This window comes from Ahaetulla prasina, chromosome 1 (assembly GCF_028640845.1).
Source record: "Ahaetulla prasina isolate Xishuangbanna chromosome 1, ASM2864084v1, whole genome shotgun sequence".
Classification (NCBI taxonomy): domain Eukaryota; kingdom Metazoa; phylum Chordata; class Lepidosauria; order Squamata; family Colubridae; genus Ahaetulla; species Ahaetulla prasina.
In genome coordinates, this window is record NC_080539.1 from 6,278,869 (window position 1) to 6,302,674 (window position 23,806).

General features: G+C 44.8%; 1 protein-coding gene across 3 annotated transcripts in view; it reads left to right on the plus strand.

Annotated features, from left to right (window-relative positions):
* The window catches only part of PPM1E (protein phosphatase, Mg2+/Mn2+ dependent 1E), a 259,054-nt gene that overhangs the window by 215,419 nt on the left and 19,829 nt on the right, over positions 1–23,806 (plus strand). For 2 of the 3 annotated variants that reach the window (XM_058164069.1, XM_058164071.1), the window contains exon 2: positions 19,174–19,292. The exons of the other annotated variant lie outside the window; for it this stretch is intronic. In XM_058164069.1, coding sequence (XP_058020052.1) covers positions 19,174–19,292 — 119 coding nt within the window. The remainder of the gene's footprint in view (positions 1–19,173; positions 19,293–23,806) is intronic. 3 annotated transcript variants of the gene reach the window in all.

The following is a 23,806-nucleotide window of genomic DNA, read 5'->3' on the forward strand; positions in this document are numbered from 1 at the left end:
AATCCTTCCCCTGGAGTGGGGTGGGAATGGAGATTTTACAGTATCCTTCCCCTGGAGTGGGGTGGGAATGGAGATTTTACAGTATCCTTCCCCTGGAGTGGGGAGGGAATGGAGATTTTACAGTATCCTTCCCCTGGAGTGGGGTGGGAATGGAGATTTTACAGTATCCTTCCCCTGGAGTGGGGTGGGAATGGGGATTTTGCAGTATCCTTCCTCTGGAGCGGGGTGGGAATGGGGATTTTGCAGTATCCTTCCCCTGGCGTGGGGTGGGAATGGGGATTTTGCAGTATCCTTTCCCTGCCACGCCCACCAAGCCACACCATGCCCACCAAGTAGTAAAAAAAAAAAAATTTCACCACTGGATTTCTGACCATTTGTCAGAAACGGTGTACAGCAGGGGTGTCGAACTCAAGGCCCGGGGGTCGGATTCGGCCCACGGGGTGCTTAGATCTGGCCCATGGGGCTGCCCTGGCAACAGCGAAGGCCCGGCCCACGGTGCCCCTGCCAGCAAAAAAATTATTTATTTATTTTATTTATTTATTTATTTTTTACATTTATATCCCGCCCTTCTCCGAAGACTCAGGGCGGCTTACAGTGTATAAGGCAATAGTCTCATTCTATTTGTATATTTACAAAGTCAACTTATTGCCCCCCCAACAATCTGGGTCCTCATTTTACCTACCTTATAAAGGATGGAAGGCTGAGTCAACCTTGGGCCGGGCTTGAACCTGCAGTAATTGCAGGCTAGTGTGTTCTAATAACAGGCTCCTTACAGCCTGAGCTATTCCGGCCCTTCTAAAAATGGAGTTTGGGAGTCCTCCTGAGCTCCATTTGTGCTGGCAGAAGGGTTGCAGGAGACTGTGGCAGCCGAAAACGGGAGCTCGGAAACCCGTTTTCATTGGTTGAGTGTTTGGGCCCCCGACAATGAGCGACGTTGAGCTGGCCACGCCCACTCCACCACCCCCAGGTCAAACACAACCCTGTGGCCCTCAATGAAGTTTGACACCCCTGGTGTGTAGGGTCTCCTGCTTGGGCGGTGGGGTTGGACTAGATGACCTAACAGGGTCCCTTCCAACTCTGTTAATCTGTAATCTGTAAATTTGGAATGTCCTCCTTTCTTTTTCTCCTTTGTGAGGATCAGGGAGTGTTTTATCAGAGAGTCTTCCTTAGATTACAGTTCTATTCTGGACTTGGATTTCTGCTATCTAACCATTGTCTTGGTTGCAAAAGGACATTTCTTTTTTTTTTCCTTATTTATTTATTTTTGTCACCACATTATATACAAGCACATATAATGATAGAAAATCAATAGGACAGGAACAATAGGCACTTTTGTGCACTTATGCACGCCCCTTATAGTCCTTTTAGGAGCTGCTGATTCAGTTCTATAGAGGAATTATTGAGTCTGTCATTTGCACCTCTATAACTGTCTGGTTCGGTTCTGCAACCCAACAAGAAAGACACAGACTTCATAGGATAATTAGAACTGCAGAAAAAATAATTGCTACCAACCTGCCTTCCACGGAGGACCTGTATACTGCACGAATCAAGAAGAGGGACGTGAAAATATTTGCAGATCCCTCACATCCAGGACATAAACTGTTTCAACTCCTATCCTCAAAACGACGCTATAGAGCACTAGACACAAGAACAGTTTTTTCCCAAAGGCCATCACTCTGCTAAACAAATAATTCCCTCAACACTGTCAGACTATTTACTGAATCTGCACTACTATTAATTTTCTCATAGTTCCCATCACCAATCTCTTTCCATTTATGACTGTATGACTATAACTTGTTGCTGGCAATCCTTATGATTTATATTGATATACTGACCATCAATTGTGTTGTAAATGTTGTACCTTGATGAACGTATCTTTTCTTTTCTTTTATGTACACTGAGAGCATATGCACCAAGACAAATTCCTTGTGTGTCCAATCACACTTGGCCAATAAAAATTCTATTCTATTCTATTATATTTTAGGAATGGGGTGAGGTCAATGGTAGACAGTTTTTGGTTAAAGCTTTTGGGAGTTTGAGAAGAGACCACAGAGTCAGGCAGTATGTTCCAAGCATTAACAACTCTGTTACAAAATTCATATTTTCTGCAATCAAGATTGAAGCGGTTAACATTAAGTTTGAATCTATTGTTTGCTCTTGTATTATTGCGATTGAAGCTGAAGTAGTCTTTAACAGGAAGGACATTTCTTGCGGTTTAAATGTAAATTTAAATGTAAGAGGCGGGGCTAGCTGGCCCTTCCATCTCTATGATTCCAGACTGACCGTTCGTTTCAAGCATGGAGTGGCTCCTTGCATTGACATTTGGCAAAGAAGAAGAAAAAGTTTTGATTCCCCTCCAAAATCAGTGATGATGCAAAGCTGGCTGGGGAATTCTGGGAGTTGAAGTCCTTCAGGCTTAAAGTTGCCAAGGTTGGAGACCCCTGGAATAGAATATAAATATTAATTGATAGTGAGAGATGTCTGAACAAAACCTGAAAGCCTCTTAGGAGCCCCGTTGCGTTCAAAAGCCTTATAGGAGACCTGCCTCCTGCTGGAAGTGGCAGATTAATCTTGCTTTTAATTGGGCAAAATGTTTCTTTAATCCACTGAGGTTTTTAACGAGTACCGTATATACTCGAGTATAAGCCGAGTTTTTCAGCACGTTTTTTGTGCTGAAAAGCGCCCCCTCGGCTTATACTCGAGTCTACGTCTTGATGTACTTCGGGAACCCCGCACAGGAGACGCCAAAGAGGCGGCGAGATCGTCCGGCGGGATTTGCCCAAGGCTGAGCAGTTCGCGCGGACCTGAGCCAAGCGGTCGCAGTCCAGCGAGCGGTGAAAGCGACATGCCGGCGCGCTCCGCTTTCACCGTTCGGCTGGACTGGGACCGGCTTGCTCGGGTCGCAGTAACTCCGCCAGGCTGTGCGCGAAGAAACCATTTAAAAGCCCGCCAGAACTTTCTTTTCTTCTCCTCCGTGCTTCAGAAGTTGGGCTTTTAAATGGTTTCTTGGCGGCACAGCCTGGCGGGAGTTACTGCGGACCGAGCCAAGCGGTCGCAGTCAGCGAGCGGTGAAAGCGGGCGGCGCTCGGCATGTCGCTTTCACCGTTCGGCTGGACTGGGACCGGCTTGCTCGGGTCGCAGTAACTCCGCCAGGCTGTGCGCGAAGAAACCATTTAAAAGCCCGCCAGGGCTTTCTTCTCCTCCGTGCTTCAGAAGTTGGGCTTTTAAATGGTTTCTTGGCACAGCCTGGCGGGAGTTACTGCGGACCCGAGCCAAGCGGTCGCAGTCAGCGAGCGGTGGCGACATGCGGCGCGCTCCGCTTTCACCGTTCGGCTGGACTGCGACCGGCTTGCTCAGTCGCAGTAACTCCGCCAGGCTGTGCCGCGAAGAAACCATTTAAAAGCCCGCCAGAACTTTCTTTCTTCTCCTCCGTGCTTCAAGTTGGGCTTTTAAATGGTTTCTTGGCACAGCCTGGCGGGAGTTACTGCGGACCCGAGCCAAGCGGTCGCAGTCCAGCGAGCGGTGAAAGCGGGCGGCGCTCGGCATGTCGCTTTCACCGTTCGGCTGGACTGGGACCGGCTTGCTCGGGTCGCAGTAACTCCCGCCAGGCTGTGCCGCGAAGAAACCATTTAAAAGCCCAACTTCTGAAGCACGGAGGGAGAAGAAAGCCTGGCGGGGCTTTTAAATGGTTTCTTGGCACAGCCTGGCGGGTTACTGCGGACCCGAGCCAAGCGATCGCAGTCAGCGAGCGGTGGCGGGCGGCGCTCGGCATGTCGCTTTCACCGTTCGGCTGACGGTCCCAGCGCGGCGGGGCTTTAGCAAGGAGGAAGGTGGGAGGAAGCGGAGCTGCCGGCTGTGGCGCTCCGCTGGAGCCGCCGCCGCCGCCGCCTGGAAGAGGAGGAGGTGACCTTCACGCGGAGAGGGTGGGGATGGGGGTTGAGGCGTGCAAGAGGAGCGGCGTGGAGGAAGAGGAGGAGGCGGCGGCCCGCTTGGGCAGCGGCTTCTAAGATCAGCCCACGCTCGAAGAGGAAAGGGGCGAGTGGGTGGGTGGCTGGGACGAGACCCCACCACAAACACACACACAGCCGGTCGGACGGCGCGGTTCCTTTCTCTGCTCTCTCTCGCTCTCGTCAAGGCGCTGGAAGGGGCGGAGGCGCGAAACAGCAGCAGGAGCAGCCGGCGCCGCCGCTTCCTCCTCCTCCTCCTCCTTTCGTGGCGGGCTGCTTCCAAGTCTGGAAATCTGTTTTGGGAAGTGGTGGTGCAGCGGCAGTTCAGCCCTGTCGGCCGGGGAAGGAGGCGGTGGATCGGATTCTCGCGCCACACAGTCGGCTGGAAAGCTTGCTGCTTCTTCTTTTTTGCTTCTCTCCCCCCCCCACCCCTCTTTTCGGCTCTCTTGCAACGTTGCTGCAGCTCCTCGGCTCCTTTTCCCGGCGCCCCAGAAGGCTCGAGCCTCTGCTGCCGATTGAATACTAAAATAAAATAAAAGCGGAGAAGAGCAGGCGCGCTTTTGGTGTCCGCGTCCCTGTCGCCGCCCGGCAGGACGCGTTTAAAAGGCGGGGAGTTGAAAGAGGCTGCCTCTTGGGTTACCTCAACATCCATTCCAGAGCCGCTAAAGCGGCTGCTTGGCCCGCCCTGGTTGGGGAACGGGCACAAAAAGGTCCCTGGTGACCCAGAATTCATCCTAGCCCCATTGACTGGCCCCTTTGACTCGATAGGATTTAGCTGACGGGATTGTTAAACAGCGCTCGCACCTTTCTTCTGGGGAGAGAAGTCACTCTAATAAATATTGGGAGGTGTTTTCAAGGAAACATAGGGGTCCACCTTCTGCCCACAAGAAATGTAGGGAAATGTTTTTCGTTCAAATAAATATTCATGTTATTTTACTTGGCTCTATCTTTATTTTTTACATTGACCAGTAGCTGCCTCATTTCCCACCCTCGGCTTATACTCGAGTCAATAGTTTTTCCCAGTTTTTTGTGGTAAAATTAGGTGCCTCGGCTTATATTCGGGTCGGCTTATACTCGAGTATATACGGTATTTTAATGATGCGGATGAGGCTGCTATAATATTTATCTGTTTCCCTTGTTTGATTGCAGTTTTTTTTGTTTTTTTTAAAAAAAGAATGTTGACTTTTTGCTTTTTTAACATGGGACAAAATCCATCGGGCACAATTAAAAATTCCTCCTTTTTTTGTGTTCTGTTCTTTGTCTGCTGTAGATTATAAATTATAAGAAAAAAAGGGGTGACGTTTTTGTTATGTCAGCGTTGTGAGGTTTGAAAGAACATGCTGTGAAACCCAGCAAACAAGGGGGGGGAATTGCTTTTTTTTTTTTAAAAATCAGGGTTTGAACAGACAAACATACTTTCTGAGCACAATTTCAATATATCAATAATATGTTTGGAATTTATTTGTTTGTTTATTATTTTTCCAAATAACTCAATAGCAGTAGCTGCGAGAGGGATCTTGGAGTCCTAGTGGACAACCATTTAGATATGAGCCAGCCGTGTGCTGCAGCTGCCAAAAAAGCCAACACAGTTCTGGGTTGCATAAACAGAGGGATAGAATCAAGTGAAGTGATAATACCACTTTATAAGGCCTTGGTAAGGTCACACTTGGAATACAACATCCAGTTTTGGTCACCACGATGTAAAAAAGATGTAGAGACTCTGGAAAGAGTCCAGAGAAGAGCAATAAAGAGGATTAGGGGACTGGAGACTAATTTGGCATTTTGATCCACCTATTAAGTCCTTGCCAAGGATCTGGGTTAGGCAGATGTGGTTGTTTGATAGTGGCTAGAGGTATGGTTGCAGGAAGGAAGCTGTGGCCAAGTTAAAGCTGCCTTTTGCAATTGACCAACACTTGATTTTGTCAATGCCGCTTCTGTTGATATGGTTTTCCAGATGTTTTGGGACTTCCAGTGTTTTGGGATTTTTTTTTTTATTTGCATTTATATCCCGCCCTTCTCCGAAGACTCAAGGCGGCTTACACTATGTCAAGCAATAGTCTTCATCCATTTGTATATTATATACAAAGTCAACTTATTGCCCCCAACAATCTGGGTCCTCATTTTACCTATCTTATAAAGGATGGAAGGTTGAGTCAACCTTGGGCCTGGTGGGACTTGAACCTGCAGTAATTGCAAGCAGCTGCTGTTAATAACAGACTGGCTTAGCAGTCTGAGCCACCAGAGGCCCATAGCAAAGCTGGCTGGGTAATTCTGGGAGTTGAAGTCCTCCAGGCTTAAAGTTGCCAAGGTTGGAGATCCTTGGTCTAGATGACCTACAAGGTCCCTTCCAACTCTGTTAAATCTGTAATCAATCGTCATACTCGATCGTAATCAATCGTTTCAGTCTCCAGGCCTTTAAATCCTACTAGGTTGTTGCTCTTTTCTGTAGCCCAGTCTTTTTCATGTTCAGTAAATTTTCCCGGTATGGTAGCTTCCGTTGAGTCTTTTTCACTGACCTTCAGATATTCTTGAGATGCCCTTTTTTTCTTCTTCAAGCGTCTGATGTATTTGCAACACTTCCACGCCTCCCGATTTTCCTCGGTAAGTAGAGTCTGTCGACATCACTGGATGGATGAAGGACGCATGAGTCATTTTGGTTATTTTTCTGGTCTTCCTTTGGAGGACTTCCACTTCAGTTTGAAAGTGGCAGGGTATTTTTTTTCCAGTTGTATATCTAATATCTGGAATGGCTACTGTGAACTACTTGTAAGTTTTTTGTCTGTTTGTTTTTAAATGCCACTGTGGCTTTTGGTCTGGATTGCGTGTAGCTGAATTGCAGCGCTTCTCAAGATTTTTTGGACTTGCTTTTACAGTTACTTTGAACAAGTCTAAATTATATGCGTTGGAGTTAAGAGGCAGTACATAAATCGCCTTTTTTTTTTAAAGAAAAAAATCGGATTACTTTGAATGATGCAGTAGCAGGTGATTGACAAATAGATGCTGCGTTTATGAGCAAGGGAGTCCCTGTTATGTGAGCAAAGAAGCGAAACCAGGTTTGACTATTGGCCCCTACAGAAATTTTATTTGAAAATCTTGCAAGAAACCGAGTACGCAGGTACTGTAATAATAATAATAATAATAATAATAATAATAATAATAATAATAATAATAATAATAATAATAATAATAATAATAATAATAATAATATCAGAGTTGGAAGGGACCTTGGAGGTCTTCTAGTCCAACCCCCTGCCCAGGCAGGAAACCCTACACCATTTCAGATAAATGGTTATCCAACGTTTTCTTAAAAGTTTCCAGTGTTGGAGCATTTACAACTTCTGCAGGCAAGTTGTTCCACTGATTGATTGTTCTAACTGTCAGGAAATTTCTCCTTAGTTCTTAATGCTTTTCTCCTTGATTAGTTTCCACCCATTGCTTCTTGCTCTACCCCCAGGTGCTTTGGAGAATAGTTTGACTCCTTCTTCTTTGTGGCAGCCCCTGAGATATTGGAACACTGCTATCATGTCTCCCTTAGTCCTTCTTTTCATTAAACTAGACATACCGACTTCCTGCAACCGTTCTTCATATGTTTTAGCCTCCAGTCCCCTCATCCTCTTTGTTGCTCTTCTCTGCACTCTTTCTAGAGTCTCAACATCTTTTTTACATCGTGGTGACCAAAACTGGATGCAATATTCCAAGTGTGGCCTTACCAAGGCCTTATAAAGTGGTACTAACACTTCACGTGATCTTGATTCTATCCCTCTGTTTATGCAGACCAGAACTGTGTTGGCTTTTTTGGCAGCTGCTGCACACGGCTGGCTCATATCTAAATGGTTATCCACTAGGACCCCAAGATCCCTCTCATAGTTACTACTATTGAGCTACTACTATCTACTACTGTAGATAAACAATTTCTTAGCAAGAACTTTAAAGGAAACAGGTGAACTCTCATTTATGACTTTTATAAGTTAAATCAGTTTTCCAGTGTTTTAACGGGCTGCCACAAAGAAGGGGGGGGGGTCCAGCTTATTTTCCAAAGGCCCAGAGGGCAGGACAAAAAACAATGGATGGAAACTAATCAAGGAGAGAAGCAACTTGGAATTAAAGAGAAACTTTCTAACTGTGAGAATTAACCAGTGGAACAGCCTGCCACCAGAAGTTGTGGTTGCTTCATCGCTGGATGTTTTTAAGAAGCGACTGGACAGCCACCTGTCTGAAATGATAGAAGGTCTCCTGCTTGAGCATGGGGTTGGACTAGAAGACCTCCAAGGTCCCTTCCAGCTCTATTCTGATTGAAATTAAAAAAGTTAGTTGCTTGTCTCTAAAAAAAACTGAATACAATTGCATTGACTAACCCCCCACACACATATAGAGAGAAAAGGAGGGAGAGAGAGAGAGAAAGAGATAGGAGGGGGAGAGAGAGGAAGAAAGAGATGGAGGAGAGAGAAAGAGAAAAGGAGAGAGAAAGAAAAAGAAAAAGAAAGAAAGAAAGAAAGAAGAGAGAGATAGGGAGAGAGAGAAAGAGATGGGGAGAGAGATAAAGAGAAAAGGAGGGAGAGAAAAGAGAAAGAAAGAGGGAGAGGGAGAAAGAAAGGAGTGAGAGAGATAGGAGGGGGAGAAAGAGAAAGAGAGAGAGATGGGGAGAGAGAAAGAGAAAATGAGAGAAAGAAAAGAGAAAGAAAGAGGGGAGAGGGAGAAAGAAAGGAGGGAAAGGGAGAAAGAAAGAGATGGGGAGAAAGAGAGAGTGAAGAGAGAGAAAAGAGCGAGAGAAAGAAAGAGATGGGGAGAGAGAAAGAGAAAATGTGAGAGAGAAAGAGAAGAGGAAGAAAGAAAGAAGGGGGAAAGAAAGGAGAGAGAGATAGGAGGGGGAGAGAGAAAGAAAGAGATGGGGACAGGGAGAGAGAGGGAGAAAAGCAGAGAGTGAGAAAGGGAGAGAAAGAAAGGAAGAGGGAGGTAGAGGGAGACAGAAAGAAAGAAAGAAGAGAAAGAGAGAGAGAGAGAGAGAACACAATTACCTTTCCATCTTGTGTTTAGCATTGAGGAATTCTCAATTTCTCCTCTTTTTATAGCAGCGTCCCTGCCATTTTAGAGCCGCACATCAAGAGGAGCGCCTTACTCGATGACATTTTGCCTGCAGGATACAGGCTGGAAATGCATGTCTTTCCCCAGTTATAGGTGATGTGCTTAATTCCTTTTGCATGCGTAGAAGAGCAGCGCACACAGCTCTGGCAGGAGAAGCGACGGGTCCTCGATGTTCCCTTAATTTGAAGCGGCCGTGAGAAACCAAGCAGTTGTATCAGACAGTTTTTGTGTCCTTGAATTTCCAGAGCTGACTTTCGATTTTACGAGAAGCAAAATATCTCCATGGAGGAAGTGTGTGTGTGTGTCTGTGGAATATTTGTCTCGGATTCTCCTCCTTTCATTTCCGATGAGTTTGGGAAAGAGTTAAAAGGATTAGATTATTCTCAATCAGTTTGAGGGGACGCGCTGGCTCAGGGGCTAAGACGCTGAACTTGTTGATCGAAAGGCCGGCAGTTCAGCGGTTCGAATCCCGAGTGCCGTGTAACGGGGTGAGCTCCCGTGACTCGTCCCAGCTTCTGCCAACCTAGCAATTTGAAAGCACGTAAAAAAAATGCAAGTAGAAAAAATAGGGACCACCTTTGGTGGGAAGGTAACAGTGTTCTGTGCGTCTTTGGCGTTGAGTCATGCCGGCCACATGACCACGGAGACGTCTTCGGACAGCGCTGGCTCTTTGGCTTTGAAACGGAGATGAGCACCGCCCCCTAGAGTCGGGAACGACTAGCAAGTATGTGCGAGGGGAACCTTTCCCGTTTAAATCAGTTTGAGGCAAAAACAGAGTAGCTAGTGGGCAGGGATTTTTTTTTTTTAATTTACATTTATATCCTGCCCTTTTCCGAAGACTCAGGGCGGCCTACAGTGTATAAAGCAATAGTCTCATTCTATTTGTATATTTACAAAGTCAACTTATTGCCCCCCCAACAATCTGGGTCCTCATTTTACCTACCTTATAAAGGATGGAAGGCTGAGTCAACCTTGGGCCGGGCTTGAACCTGCAGTAATTGCAGGCTACTGTGTTCTAATAAAGGCTCCTTATAGCCTGAGCTATCCACGGCCCTATGGGCATTGCTTGGGCATTGCTTGGGATGGGCATTGCTTGAGGCTGGAAGGAAGTGGGTAGAGCGCATCTCTTTGGCTTTGTGGCTGGTTCTTAGGTCCCCTTTGCTGGAACTGTTGGCGCCTCAAGATAAATCTGGAAGCCCCCCCTTCAAATGATTTCCTTTCCAAGTTCATTGATGGCATGTGACTCCTTCCAGTTGGCCGGCGTTATTCACAGGGCTACAGAAATAACAGTTCTGGGTGTTGTCCCAAGTGCCCACCTGATCAATTCTTGGATTAAATACCCTGTTTCCCCAAAAATAAGACCCAACCGGAAAATAAGTCCTAGCATGATTTTTTTTTCAGGATGCTCGTAATATAAACCCTACCCCCAAAATAAGCCCCAGTTAAGATGGTCAACCAGATGGAGAAGTTTAGTACTGTATTTCTTCCAAAATAAGACCAGAAAATAAGCCATAATGCCTCTTTTGGAGCAGAAATTAATATAAGACCCGGTCTTATTTTGGGGGAAACACGATTATCTATCTATCTATCTATCTATCTATCTATCTATCTATCTATCTATCTATCTATCTATCTATCTATCTATCTATCTATCTATCTATCTATCTAATATATCTCTCCCCCTTCACCATCTAATTTATCAACAACCTAATCAAGGAACCACCAAGTTCATTCCCACCAACACTTGCAGGGCAACCTACCTGTATATTAACAGAGCAAACTCCACTCCCCTCTTGCACTGATAGTATAACCTAGTTGGGTAATGAAACATCTGGAAGAAATACCATCAAACTCAGGGAGCGCCAAGGACCCTGCAGTTCAACCCTGAGCAAACATTCCCTTCTATTCTGCCTTGCTTAACAGCAGAGTGATCAGTTTAAAAGTTGGCAACTATGAAATATTTATTTATGATACCGTGTTTCCCCCAAAATAAGGCCCAGCTGGAAAACAAGACCTGGCATGATTTTTTTCAGGATGCTCATAATATAAACCTTACCCCCAAAATAAGCCCCGAATAGAAGAATAGAATAGAATAGAATAGAATAGAATAGAATAGAATAGAATAGAATAGAATAGAAAATATGAGATGGAATGGAATGGAATGGAATGAATATGAGAGTGGAGTGGAGTGGAGTGGAATGGAGTGGAGTGAAATAGAATAGAATAGAATTCATTTCTTTATTGGCCAAGAGTGATTGGACACACAAGGAATTTGGTGCATAAGCTCTCAGTGTACATACAAGCAATAGGTGAATTCGACGTGCGCCGGACTTAGATTTCTTGTGGCCATGGAGGGACTCAAGACATGCTGGCTGGGGAATTTTGGGAGGTGAAGTCCGCAAGTCTTAAACTTGCCAAGTTTGGAGACCCTTCATAGAATAGAATTTTTTATTGGCCAAGCGTGATTGGACACACAAGGAATTTGTCTTGGTGCATACGCTCTCGGTGTACATAAAAGAAAAGATACCCTCATCAAGGTTAGGGTTATTCTTGACTATGGAAAAAGGGGAATTACAGTTGAAATCTAGGGAGAAATTGAGGGATGAAGGAAGAAATTATACATGGTTCCAGTATGGACAATTGCAATCTAGATGGAAAATAGATCAGAAAATTGGTATAAGGCAAAGTGATGATAATCTGGTAAAACAAATAAAAGATCAAGGTCAACAGCATATAAAGAGATTATATAATGTATTGGTTGAAATTGATTCAGAAATGGAGTTGGTTAAAGATTGTATGGTAAAATGGGCACAAAATTTTCAACAACCTATAATGTTAGAAACATGGGAAAAAATTTGGGTGAGGAATGTTAAATTCACGCAAGCACAAAATTTAAGAGAAAATTTTTATAAAATGTTTTATAGATGGCATTTAGATCCTAAAAAACTGTCATGTATGTATCCAAATGTGAAAGCAAAATGTTGGAGATGTGATTGTGAGGATGCTACCTATTATCATATATGGTGGACTTGCAAAAAAGTTAAAGCCTTTTGGATTAAAATATGGTGGATTATGCAGAACATTTTGAAAAGAAGATCAAGTTTGTTCCACCGCTCTTCTTATTAGGAATAATCTCAGATTGCACTGTTATAGAGACAAAACTGATTCTGAATTTAATAACTGCTGCAAGATTATTGATTGCACAATATTGGAAGAAAGAAGACTTACCCACAATTGGAGAATGGATTAGTAAAGTATCAAATTTAGCAGAAATGGCAAAATTTCTGCCTACTTGAAAGACTGTACACAAGAAAAATATATATTGGAATGGAGGAAGTGGATTGATTATATTCAAAATAAGTATCAGATTAAAAAATATCAATTAGTTTTTGAGTGAAGTTAGGAATTATTATGTATTAGTTTAAGAAAGAAGGGAATTGATAGTGTGATGGTGTGAAATGGAATATGTTTTATGTTATATTTTAGATTATGTTTGTTAGTTACAATACCCTGTATTCTGTTCGGGGAAGTCGGGGGGGGGGGGGGAAGGAGGTGGGGAAGGGGAAGACTATAAATTGATTGGTTGCCATTGTACAGGAATAATGGTAGAATTAAACAAGTTGGAATGGTGTAATGTCGGGACTGCTCGGCAAACACTCCCGAAGGAAAGGGTAAGGAAAGAGGAGTAAAGAAGGAAGAAAGTAGGTAGGTAGGTGGGTAGGGAGGAAAGAAGGAAGGAGAAGAAAGGATAGGAGGAGGAGAAGAAGGAGATAGAGGGTTAGAAAGGATGGTAGTGAGAAGTGGGAAAGAGGAGGGGAAGTAGGAAAGCGAGGAGAAGGTGGTGGGGGAAGTTTAAGAAGGATGAGAAGGGAAGAAAGGATTAAAGGGGGGAGTGGCAGTCGAGCAGCCCTGACTGAGTATAATTTGAGTATAGGACTGATTGTTGGATAAGTGATTGTATTGTACACTGGTCAAATTGTGGGAATTATTATGGAAAAATAAAAAATTTTTGCAAAAAAAAAAAAAAAGGTTAGGGTTATTCATTTATACAAACAAACACCAGTGTAGTAAGAGTGTGTTTGCAGAATGGCGAGTTTAACTTTGTGTTAAGTAATTTTACAGCAGAATTTCCCAAGCTTGGCAATTTTAAGCCTGAGTGGCTGGGAAATTCTGGGAGTTGAAGTCCACCCGACTTAAAGCATTCTGGCTGGGGAATTCTGGGAGTGGAACTCCACCCCTCTTAAATTTTTTTTTTTTTTTTGCATTTATATCCCGCCCTTCTCCGAAGACTCAGGGTGGCTTACACTATGTTAGCAATAGTCTTCATCCATTTGTATATTATATACAGTCAACTTATTGCCCCCAACAATCTGGGTCCTCATTTTACTTACCTTATAAAGGATGGAAGGCTGAGTCAACCTTGGGCCTGGTGGGGCTTGAACCTGCAGGAAATTGCAAGCAGCTGTGTTAATAACAGACTGTCTTAGCAGTCTGAGCCACCAGAGGCCCTTTGATGGCCCTAAATGATGCTGGCTGGGGAATTCTGGGAGTGGAAGCCCACTCATCTTAACGTTCCTAAGCTCAGTCTAGAATAGATCAAAGGCTATAGTGGGCAGAGAATGACTTTGCTATCTATGAGGCTTGGTTTTTTTTCTTTTTCTTTTGAGACAAAACCTTTTAGATCATCGTCCGGAATAATAGCCTTTTTGTGCTTATGATGGCTGGTTCTTTGGAGACATAAACGGGAGCAGCTCGCAGTCCTCCAAGCAAAATAGAAAATGTGAACATGCAAGGCGATTCGATTTTAGGGAAAACTGCCAAGTTCACTTGAACTGACATCTCCTGATAAAGAGGTCGCTTTGATGTTCAAATGATCTTCATTTTTTTTAAAAGCACCAAATGGGAGACTGGATTGCTGTAAATGTGGGCATTTTTTTTCAGAGAAAATACACAGGACGTCATGATTGATATGCCTGACTGAATGAGCAAATGAAGATACGGATAGTCCTCCGGTTACGACCTTTCATTTAGGGACCATTCGAAGTTGCAGAGGCACTGAAATTACCGCAGTCCACACTTAGCGACCGTTGCCGCATCCCCGTGGTCGCGTGATCAAAATTCGCATGCTTGGCAACCGGTTCACATATATGGCCGTTGCAGCGTCCCGGAGTCACGTGATCCCCTTTATACGACCTACTGATGAGCCAAACTAATAGGGAAGCCGGATTCACTTAATGACCGTGTGACTTCACTCCGCAATCGCAGCGATTCGCGCTCAACAAATGTGAATGCTCCAACACTGGAAATTTTTAAGAAAATGTTGGATAGCCATTTGTCTGAAATGGTGTAGGGTTTCCTGCCTGGGCAGGGGGTTGGACTAGAAGACCTCCAAGGTCCCTTCCAACTCTGTGATTATGTTACGTTATGTTATGTTTCGCTTAACGACATAAATTTTGGGCTCCACTGTGGTCGTAAGTCGAGGGCTGCCTGTTTACCTTCTGTGATTTTTTAGGACGTATTTACATCACGTTCCGGTCTCTTGCTGTGCCTCAAATGGTACCCAAGGCCTGGTGTCAGAATCCGCCAGCTCAGAATATCCCCGGCTACTCCCGCGTTGCTAGACTGCGTATTATTATTTTTTTGCGCTTCCGAGTTACTGTGTGGGTAGAGAGCACAACGCTGAAGCTGAAAAGGAGGTGCCTCTTGATGGCATTTTAAGTTAAAGGGTTGGCATTTTATTCCTGACAGCGTGTTATTTGGTGGGTATTGTTGGTATTTTAGCTCTAAGGCTGTCTTAAAAGAAATTTACGGAAACATGACATGCAAAAAAATGGAAGTTTTCCCCTTTTGGTAGATGCAGTGTGACCTGTGGGGTTTTTTGTTTTTTTTCATGTAAGGTCTGCTCTAAATTTACAACAGGTTTGAAAACCTGTTGGTGTAAGAAGAGTGTTTTGGGGAAAATTTGTAGGTGATGCTAAACTGGCAGGACTAGTCAACACATCAGTAGACTCAAGATCCCGATGGATCTCGCCAGAATTGAACACCGGGCCCTGTCTAAATTCAGTGTGGAGAAAAATAAAGTTTTTCTTAGATAAGAAATGAACAGGTACAGATTAGATGTAACCAGGCTCAAGCTCAATCCCTCCAAGACAGAGTGGCTGTGGATGCCGGCACCCCGGTACAGTCAGCTGCAATTGCGGCTGACTGTTGGGGGCGAGTCATTGGCCCCAATGGAAAGGGTGCGCAACTTGGGCATTCTCCTGGATGGCCGGCTGTCCTTTGAAGACCATTTGACGGCCGTCTCCAGGAGAGCTTTTTACCAGGTTCGCCTGGTTCGCCAGTTGCGCCCCTTCCTGGACCGGGATGCCCTATGCACGGTCACTCATGCTCTCGTGACATCTCGCCTGGATTACTACAATGCTCTCTACATGGGGCTCCCCTTGAAGGGCACCCGGAGGCTCCAGTTAGTCCAGAATGCGGCTGCGTGTGTGATAGAGGGAGCCCCTCGTGGCTCCCATGTGACACCATTCCTGCGCAGACTGCACTGGCTGCCTGTGGCCTTCCGGGTGTGCTTCAAGGTTTTGGTAACTATCTTCAAAGCGCTCCATGGCTTAGGGCCGGGCTACTTACGGGACCGTCTGCTGCCACCGATTGCCTCCCACTGACCTGTGCGCTCTCACAGGGAGGGACTCCTTAGGGTGCCGTCTGCCAGGCAGTGCCGACTGGCGGCCCCCAGGGGAAGGGCCTTCTCTGTGGGGGCTCCCACCCTCTGGAATGAACTTCCCCCAGAACTCCGTCAACTTCCTGACCTTTGAACCTTCCGCCGCGAGCTTAAAACACATCTATTTATTTGTGCAGGACTGGACTAGAATTTTAATTTTAAATTTAATTTTAATGGGGTTTTATCATTTTAATTGTAATTTTAAATTTTGGCCTATTTAAATAAGTTTTTTAATTAGTGTTTTTATCTTGTATTATATTTGTATTTTTATCGGGCTGTAAACCGCCCTGAGTCCTTCGGGAGATAGGGCGGCATAAAAATTTGATTAAATAAATAAATAAATAAAATAAAATAAAAGTAACTGTGAGAGGGATTTTAGAGTCTTAGTAGACCAGGGGGTCTGCAAACTCGGCTCTTTTAAGACTTGTGGACTTCAACTCTCAGAGTTCCTCTGAGGACTGGAGGCTAAAACATATAAAGAACGGTTGCTGGAATTGAGTATGTCTAGTCTATGCCCCCAACAATCTGGGTCCTCGTTTTATTGACCTCAGAAGGATGGAAGGATGAGTCAATCTTGAGCCGGTCAGAATCGAATTCCTGGCACTGGGCAGAGTTAGCGTGCAATAGCACTTAGACTTATATAGAATAGAATTTTTTATTGGCCAAGTGTGATTGGACACACAAGGAATTTGCTTTGGTGCAGATGCTCTCAGTGTACATAAAAGAAAAAGAAAAAAGAAAAAAAATACATCAAAGGTACAACATTTACAACACAAATGATGGCCATAGGTTGCAATTTAACCCTTAATGATAGCAACAAAAAGTTACAGTCATACCGTCATAAGTGGAAAGAGATGGGTGATGAAAACGATGAGAAGATTAATAGTAGTGCAGATTTAGTAAATAGTTTGACAGTGTTGAGGGAATTTTTTGTTTAGCAGAGTGATGGCCTTTGGGAAAAAAGTTAGAAAAAATTATAAAACACCGCTTTATAATGCTTTACAACCCTCTGTAAGCGGTTAACAGAGTCAGCCTCTTGCCCCTAACAATCTGGGTCCTCATTTTATCAACCTCGGAAGGGTGGAAGGCTGAATCAGACTTGAGCCAGTCAGGATTGAACTCCTGGCAGTAGGCAATGTTAGCCTGCAATAGTAATAGTACTTAGACTTATATACCGCTTCACACTGCTTTGTAGCCCTCTGTGATGACCCAGGGTGTGACACAAAGGCAACCCAGCCAGAGAATTGATAGGACTCCCTTTATTATCACCAACTGCGCTCCATGGCATAGGACCGGGTTACTTACGGGACCGCCTGCTGCCACCAATAGCCTCCCAGCGACCTGTGCGCTCCCATAGGGAGGGCCTCCTCAGGGTACCGTCAGCCAAACAATGTCGACTGGCGACGCCTAGGGGGAGGGCCTTCTCCGTGGGGGCTCCTGCCCTCTGGAACGAGCTGCCTCCGGGGATACGCCAACTCCCCGACCTCTGGACCTTCCGACGCGAGTTAAAGACCTTCTTGTTTTATTGTGCAGGGCTGGCCTAACGTATTTTAAATGTGGGTTTTATTATGGTTTTATCACTGTTTTATTCGTTTCGGCCTAATTGAATTTAGATTTTAAAATGTTTTTTAATTTTTGTAACTCTGTTTTTATTTGGCTGTAAACCGCCCTGAGTCCTTCTGGAGAAGGGCGGTATATAAATTGAATTAATAAATAAATAAATAAACTGTGTCCCCAATATTCCTTTTAACTCTCCGGCCTGGAGAGAGAGCTCTTCCACCAACCTGTCATAGTCTTTGGCTGGCAATACTTCAGTCCCAAACGTTGTAAGCAGAAAACGTCTAACAAAAACTCCAAAGGCAAGACAAGGGAATTAATCCGGCAGGGCCAGCAAAATAAGGAATTCCACAAGTAAGGTAGCACGGCAATCAATCAAGCCAGTTGGGAGAATGCCAGGATTCAAAGAAACACCAGATAGACTCAGTGTTTGTTCCTGACAAACGCCCCTCCCATTTGCCTTTCCTTTTAAACTCCAGCAGCAGCTGTGCCTTGTAAATAGGGTCGGGTCCCTTTCTTCTCTCGTAAGCCACGCAACCCACGTTGCTCTCTTCTCCACTTCTCCCTGCGCTGCCTAGCATGAGGAGGAAGGTGGGTCTTGGTCTTCATCTGAACCCCCTCTCCCTTGTTCTACCTCTCCCCTGCTCGGCCCAGCCTGACTTTGCCCTTCCCCAGTTTTTTCCACAGCCAATGGATCTACTCTCTCACTCTCTGTCAGCCGTTCCTCTTCCCCTTTGGATTCAGACTCCGACGGGGGCATGACACCCTCTCTAAGTCAGGGGTCCCCAACCTTTTGGACCTCAGGGACCACTAAATCCATAATTTTAAATCCCGTGGACCACTAATATCATCTGCCTAAAGACCGGCTGGGTGGGCGTGGCTAAGTGGTCATGTGACTGGGTAGGTGTGGCCAACTGGATGTCACTCATGTCGAGGGGTGCCTCTCTCACCCCTCCCCTCCCAGCTACTCCTTGCCTCCCCCCGCCCCTGGGCTCCTTAGGGCCTCAACAAGAAGCAGTTGTTGGAGCTAAGCAGCCAGCATGAGAAAGAGTTGGCAAAACAGCTCAGTTCAAATTGGATCTGACTGAGAAGGAGGCTCAGCAGAAGCACCTCACTGGGGACTAGGAGCATAGGATTTCCAAGCAGAGGGAAGACCTCCAGGAGTGCAAGGCCAGGTACAGGCGCCTGGAGGCTCAGTGGGCTGAGATGGTCAGCCAGTTCCAGGCCATGATGCAGTCCCACTGGAACAAGGCTCTCCGGCTCTTCGCCACTAGCTGCACTTCCCTCCAGCCTTCGCCCAAAGCCCCACACCAGGAGGCTGAAGCAGACCCCAAGTTGGAATTTCTGCCCCCCTCTGACCCGCACAAGAAGACCCCGAAGGAAGAGACTCTCTGCAGCAACACAAACATTCATTGCATGTATCTGTCCGTAGTTTGAGGACCCCTGATTTAGTGCAATTTAAAAAATGCAAATAATTTTTCTGCGGACCACCAGAATTTTCTCGTGGACCACCGGTGGTCCACGGACCACCAGTTGGTGACCACTGCTCTAAGTGGTTTACAGAGTCAGCCTCTCGTCCCCAATAATCTGGATCCTCATTTTACCGACCTTGGAAGGATGAAAGGCTGAGTCAACCTTGAGCCGGTCAGGATTAAGGGAATCGAACTCCTGGCAATGTGAGCAAAGTTAGCCCGCAATACTGCATTTGAACCACTGAGCCACCAGGGCTCTTCATCTTAAATCTTCAAAATTCTCAGAGACGTCGCTTCCATCTCATATCCGACCCGGGTGCTGTTCTGCATTTGGCTCTTTTCTTTTTACCCGTCAAGGTTTCAAAATCTTTCTCGTTTCTTTCTTCTCTTCCAGTAACTGCCCCTCTCTCCTGGCAGCAGCGTTAGCCCGGGCAACAGCGGACGAAGTCCTGCAGAGTGACCTCTCCAATCTTTACCTGCCCAAGCCCGAGGACAGTCCAGATGGGATCATACGTAAGTAAGAAAATAACATGACACAGAAGAGTGTGTTTCTTAAGCTCTCACTTTAAGGTCTGTGGACTTCAACTCCCAGAATTCCCCAGCCAGCTATGCATTGACTAGAGAATTCTGGGAGCTGAAGTCCACAGGTCTTAAAGCAACCAAGCTTGACAAACACTGCTTTGGCTGGGGAATTCTGGGAGTTGAAGTCCACAGATCTTAAAAGTTGCTGAGGTTGGGGAAAACTGATTTTGCTAGGGAATTCTAGGAGACCAACCGTTATAAACCGTTGAAATTCAACAGTGAAAAAAGTAAGGTCTACATTTAGGCTAAAAAACCCCAAAATGCACAGGTACCGTATATGTGGTACCTTGCTCAATAGTAGTACCTGTGAGAGGGATCTTGGAGTCCTAGTGGACAACCATTTAGATATGAGCCAGCAGTGTGCAGCAGCTGCTAAAAAAGCCAACACAGTTCTGGGCTGCATAAACAGAGGGATAGGATCAAGATCACGTGAAGTGTTAATACCACTTTATAAGGCCTTGGTAAGGCCACACTTGGAATATTGCATCCAGTTTTGGTCGCCACGATGTAAAAAAAGATGTTGAGACTCTAGAAAGAGTGCAGAGAAGAGCAACAAAGATGATTAGGGGACTGGAACTGGGTATGTCTAGTTTAATGAAAAGAAGGACTAGGGGAGACATGATAGCAGTGTTCCAATATCTCAGGGGTTGCCACAAAGAAGAGGGAGTCAAACTATTCTCCAAAGCACCTGAGGGTAGAACAAGAAGCAATGGGTGGAAACTGATCAAAGAAAGAAGCAACTTAGAACTAAGGAGAAATTTCCTGACAGTTAGAACAATCAATAAGTGGAACGACTTGCCTGCAGAAGTTGTGGATGCTCCAACACTGGAAATTTTTAAGAAAATGTTGGATAACCATCTGACTGAGATGGTGTAGGGTTTCCTGCCTGGGCAGGGGGTTGGACTAGAAGGCCTCCAAGGTCCCTTCCAATTCTGTTGTTACGTTATATTATGTTATGTTATGTTAAGCCAACGGCTGCCTCTTTATGGCTAGCTATCATAATACAAAATCGATCCTAATACAAAACCCGACTAACATATCGAATATTCCCTAAGGCTGGTGGTTTCAGGCACATATTCTTTTTTTAAGCTTTTAAGATGACTTTTTACAGGTAGTCCTCGACTTACAACCGTTCATTTAGTGACCGTTCAAAGTTACAGCGGCATTTTAAAAAGTGACTTATGACCAGTGGTGAAATTCAAATTTCTTTACTACCGGTTCCGTGGGCGTGGCTTGGTGGGCGTGGCAGGGGAAAGATACCGCAAAATCCCCATTCCCTCCCCACTCCTGGGGAAAGGATATTGCAAAATCTCCATTCCCACCCCACTCCTGGGGAAAGGATATTGCAAAATCCCCATTCCCTCCCCACTCCTGGGGAAAGGATATTGCAAAATCTCCATTCCCACCCCACTCTGGGGCCAGCCAGAGGTGGTATTTGCCGGTTCTCCAAACTATCAAAATGTCCCCTACTGGTTCTCCAGAACCTGTCAGAACCTGCTGAATTTAACAACATAAATTTTGGGCTTCATTATGATCGTAAGTCGAGGACTAACTACACAGCTTGTTTTGTGGACTTTGGCATCAACTTTCCTTTTGGATGCAGCCAATTGGGAGGTTTTATGAAGATCTTAATATTTTTGATATTTTTGATTTTTTTTTTTTTGGTGGTTATGCTGTCAGGATACAAGACATTTTATAAAAAGCCAAAGTAGTTTTCCTTTTTTTTTTTTTAATTGAAAAAGTTTTAGAAAACAAACAAACATTCCCCCCGCCACTCAAAATCCCCTCCCCCCCCTCCCTTCACCCCCTCCACCCCCTCCCCCGGCTTCCCGGGTCAATCACAAGGTATTATTTACACATAAGCCAAACATAGTTTAAAATTTTCCCTTCCAACCCAATTAACCTCATCCGAGTCTTTTCATTTCCTAACCTCCCCCATAACATTCTAAAATAATACATCCTTGTTATTCAAAGGCAATCTGATATCTCTTAATCTGATATCTATTTTTTTTTAAATTTGCATTTATATCCCGCCCTCCTCCGAAGACTCAGGGCGGCTTACACTATGTTAGCAACAGTCTTCATTCTATTTGTATATTTAAATACAAAGTCAACTTATTGCCCCCAACAATCTGGGTCCTCATTTTACCTACCTGATAAAGGATGGAAGGCTGAGTCAACCTTGGGCCTGGTGGGACTAGAACCTGCAGTAATTGCAGGCAGCTGCTGTTAATAACAGATTTTGTAGATAATCAATCCATTTTTTTCCATTCAATTACATATCTTTCCTGCGTATTGTCTTTCAAAAAGGCTGAGATTTTTGCCATCTCAGCCAAGTTGATCTTTTTTCCCCCACTTATATGGTGCAGGAAAAGTTTACACCCGCCAAGTTCAAGGCCAAGTAAATTTTTCACTCCAGAGTATCTGCTGAGTTAGATCCCCAAACGCTAGTCAGGAGGAGAGGCAACTATTTCTAGGACACGCTGACAGGCCTGTTTATTGTTCAGCCTGCAAAAGAGATTGTCATCTTTCCTTCCCTCTGCTTTTGTTCCAAAGATTAAAATAAAAATAAAAACGAAATAAATGAAGTGCTGAGCAAAGGAGACGGTGGCTTATTTTTGGCTGCGTTTGTTGAGGTGGCTCTGTTTCGGTGAAGGAAACGGATCCCGTTCTTATTCGGCTGTGCAAACCCCTCATTAATTTCAAATTGAGATCGGTGAAACCGGCATAAATGTTTTTGACAGTCACTGAGAACAGCTGACATTTCTCAGAATCTCATCCTTGACTTGGAACGGTTGAGGATGCTGGGAGTTGTTAGCAGCTGCTCCACTCCAAGTGTCTTCTTGCACTTACAAAACCCAATGCAGGTAGTCCTTGAGTTACGGCCATCCCCCTCCCTCCCTCCCTCATCTATCTATCTATCTATCTATCTATCTATCTATCTATCTATCTATCTATCTATCTATCTATCTATCCATCCATCCATCCCTATCTATCTATCTATCTATCTATCTATCTATCTATCTATCTATCTATTTCTATCTCTCTATTAATCCATATCCATCCATCCATCCATCCATCTCTATTTATCTATCTATCTATCTATCTATCTATCTATCTATCTATCTATCTATCTATCTATCTATCTATCTATCTATCTATCTATCTATCTATCTATTTTTCTTATCATTATCTATCGTCTATCATCTATCTAGCTATCTATCTATCTATCCATCCAGATCTATCTATCCATCCATCCATCTCTCTCTCTCTCTCTCTCTCCATCCCTATCTATCTATCTATCTATTTATCTATCTATCTATCTATCCATCCATCTCTCTCTCTTCATCCCTATCTATCTATCTATCTATCTATCTATCTATCTATCTATCTATCTATCTATCTATCTATCTATCATCTATTTATCTCTATTTCTCTATTCATCCATATCCATCCATCTATCTATCTATCTATCTATCCATATTTATCATCTATCTATCTATCTATCTATCCATCCATCCATCCATCCATCCATCCATCCATCTCTTTCTCTCTCTCTTCATCCGTATCTATCTATCTAGCTATCTCGCTATCTAGCTAGGTAGCTAGCTATCCACCAATGACCCACACACACCCGTCCATCCATCCATCCATCCATCCATCCATCCATCCATCCATCCATCCATCCACACGTCTGTCTGTCTATCTATCTATCATCTGTCTATCATCTGCCTAATCAAAATACCACCAAGAACGCTCCCCACCAACACTTGACAGGCCAAGCCACTTGTATAGAAACAGAGAGCAAACCCCACTCCCCTCTGATACTGACGATGTTACCTGGCTGGGTCACGAAACGTCTGCAAGCAAACCGCCCAGCTCAAGAGGGGCACCAAGGACCCCATAAACCTAACCGTTCTCGGTCCTCGCCCTTGCGTCACCTCTTCTGCCTCCTAATATTACAAGCACTCCTGAAAAAGCTGGGATTATTTTTTTTTTTAACGTACGAAGACGCCGTGCAACGGATTGCGAACCAGCCGTCGTTTCTTACGCAGCCTCTCTCGGCCAACCAGGGCATCATTGTGAGATCAAGTGGGACTTCTGCTTCCATGAAGGCTTCCTAGCAGGGGGGGAAGGAGGTCCTGGCGGTAGCCTAGACAGGGTGACGGCTGACTCAGCCCCAGCTCAGCACTCTAGCATTAAGGATTGATGAGTAATTTACAGCTGCATGGGGGCGGATAAACTGCGGAGGGCTCTTTAAAAGAAATAATAAAGTGAACCAGTAATTATTGATGATGCTCACACAGCAGTGTGCCATCCCCAGGGGGGGCTGCCCTTGCCAGTATTAACATGGTTTCCTCTTCCAGCACAAATGCACATTTCTGTTCCTTTTCAATCAATCAGGACAGAGCTGGGAGGAAGCTTGGAGGTCTTAATAGCAGAAT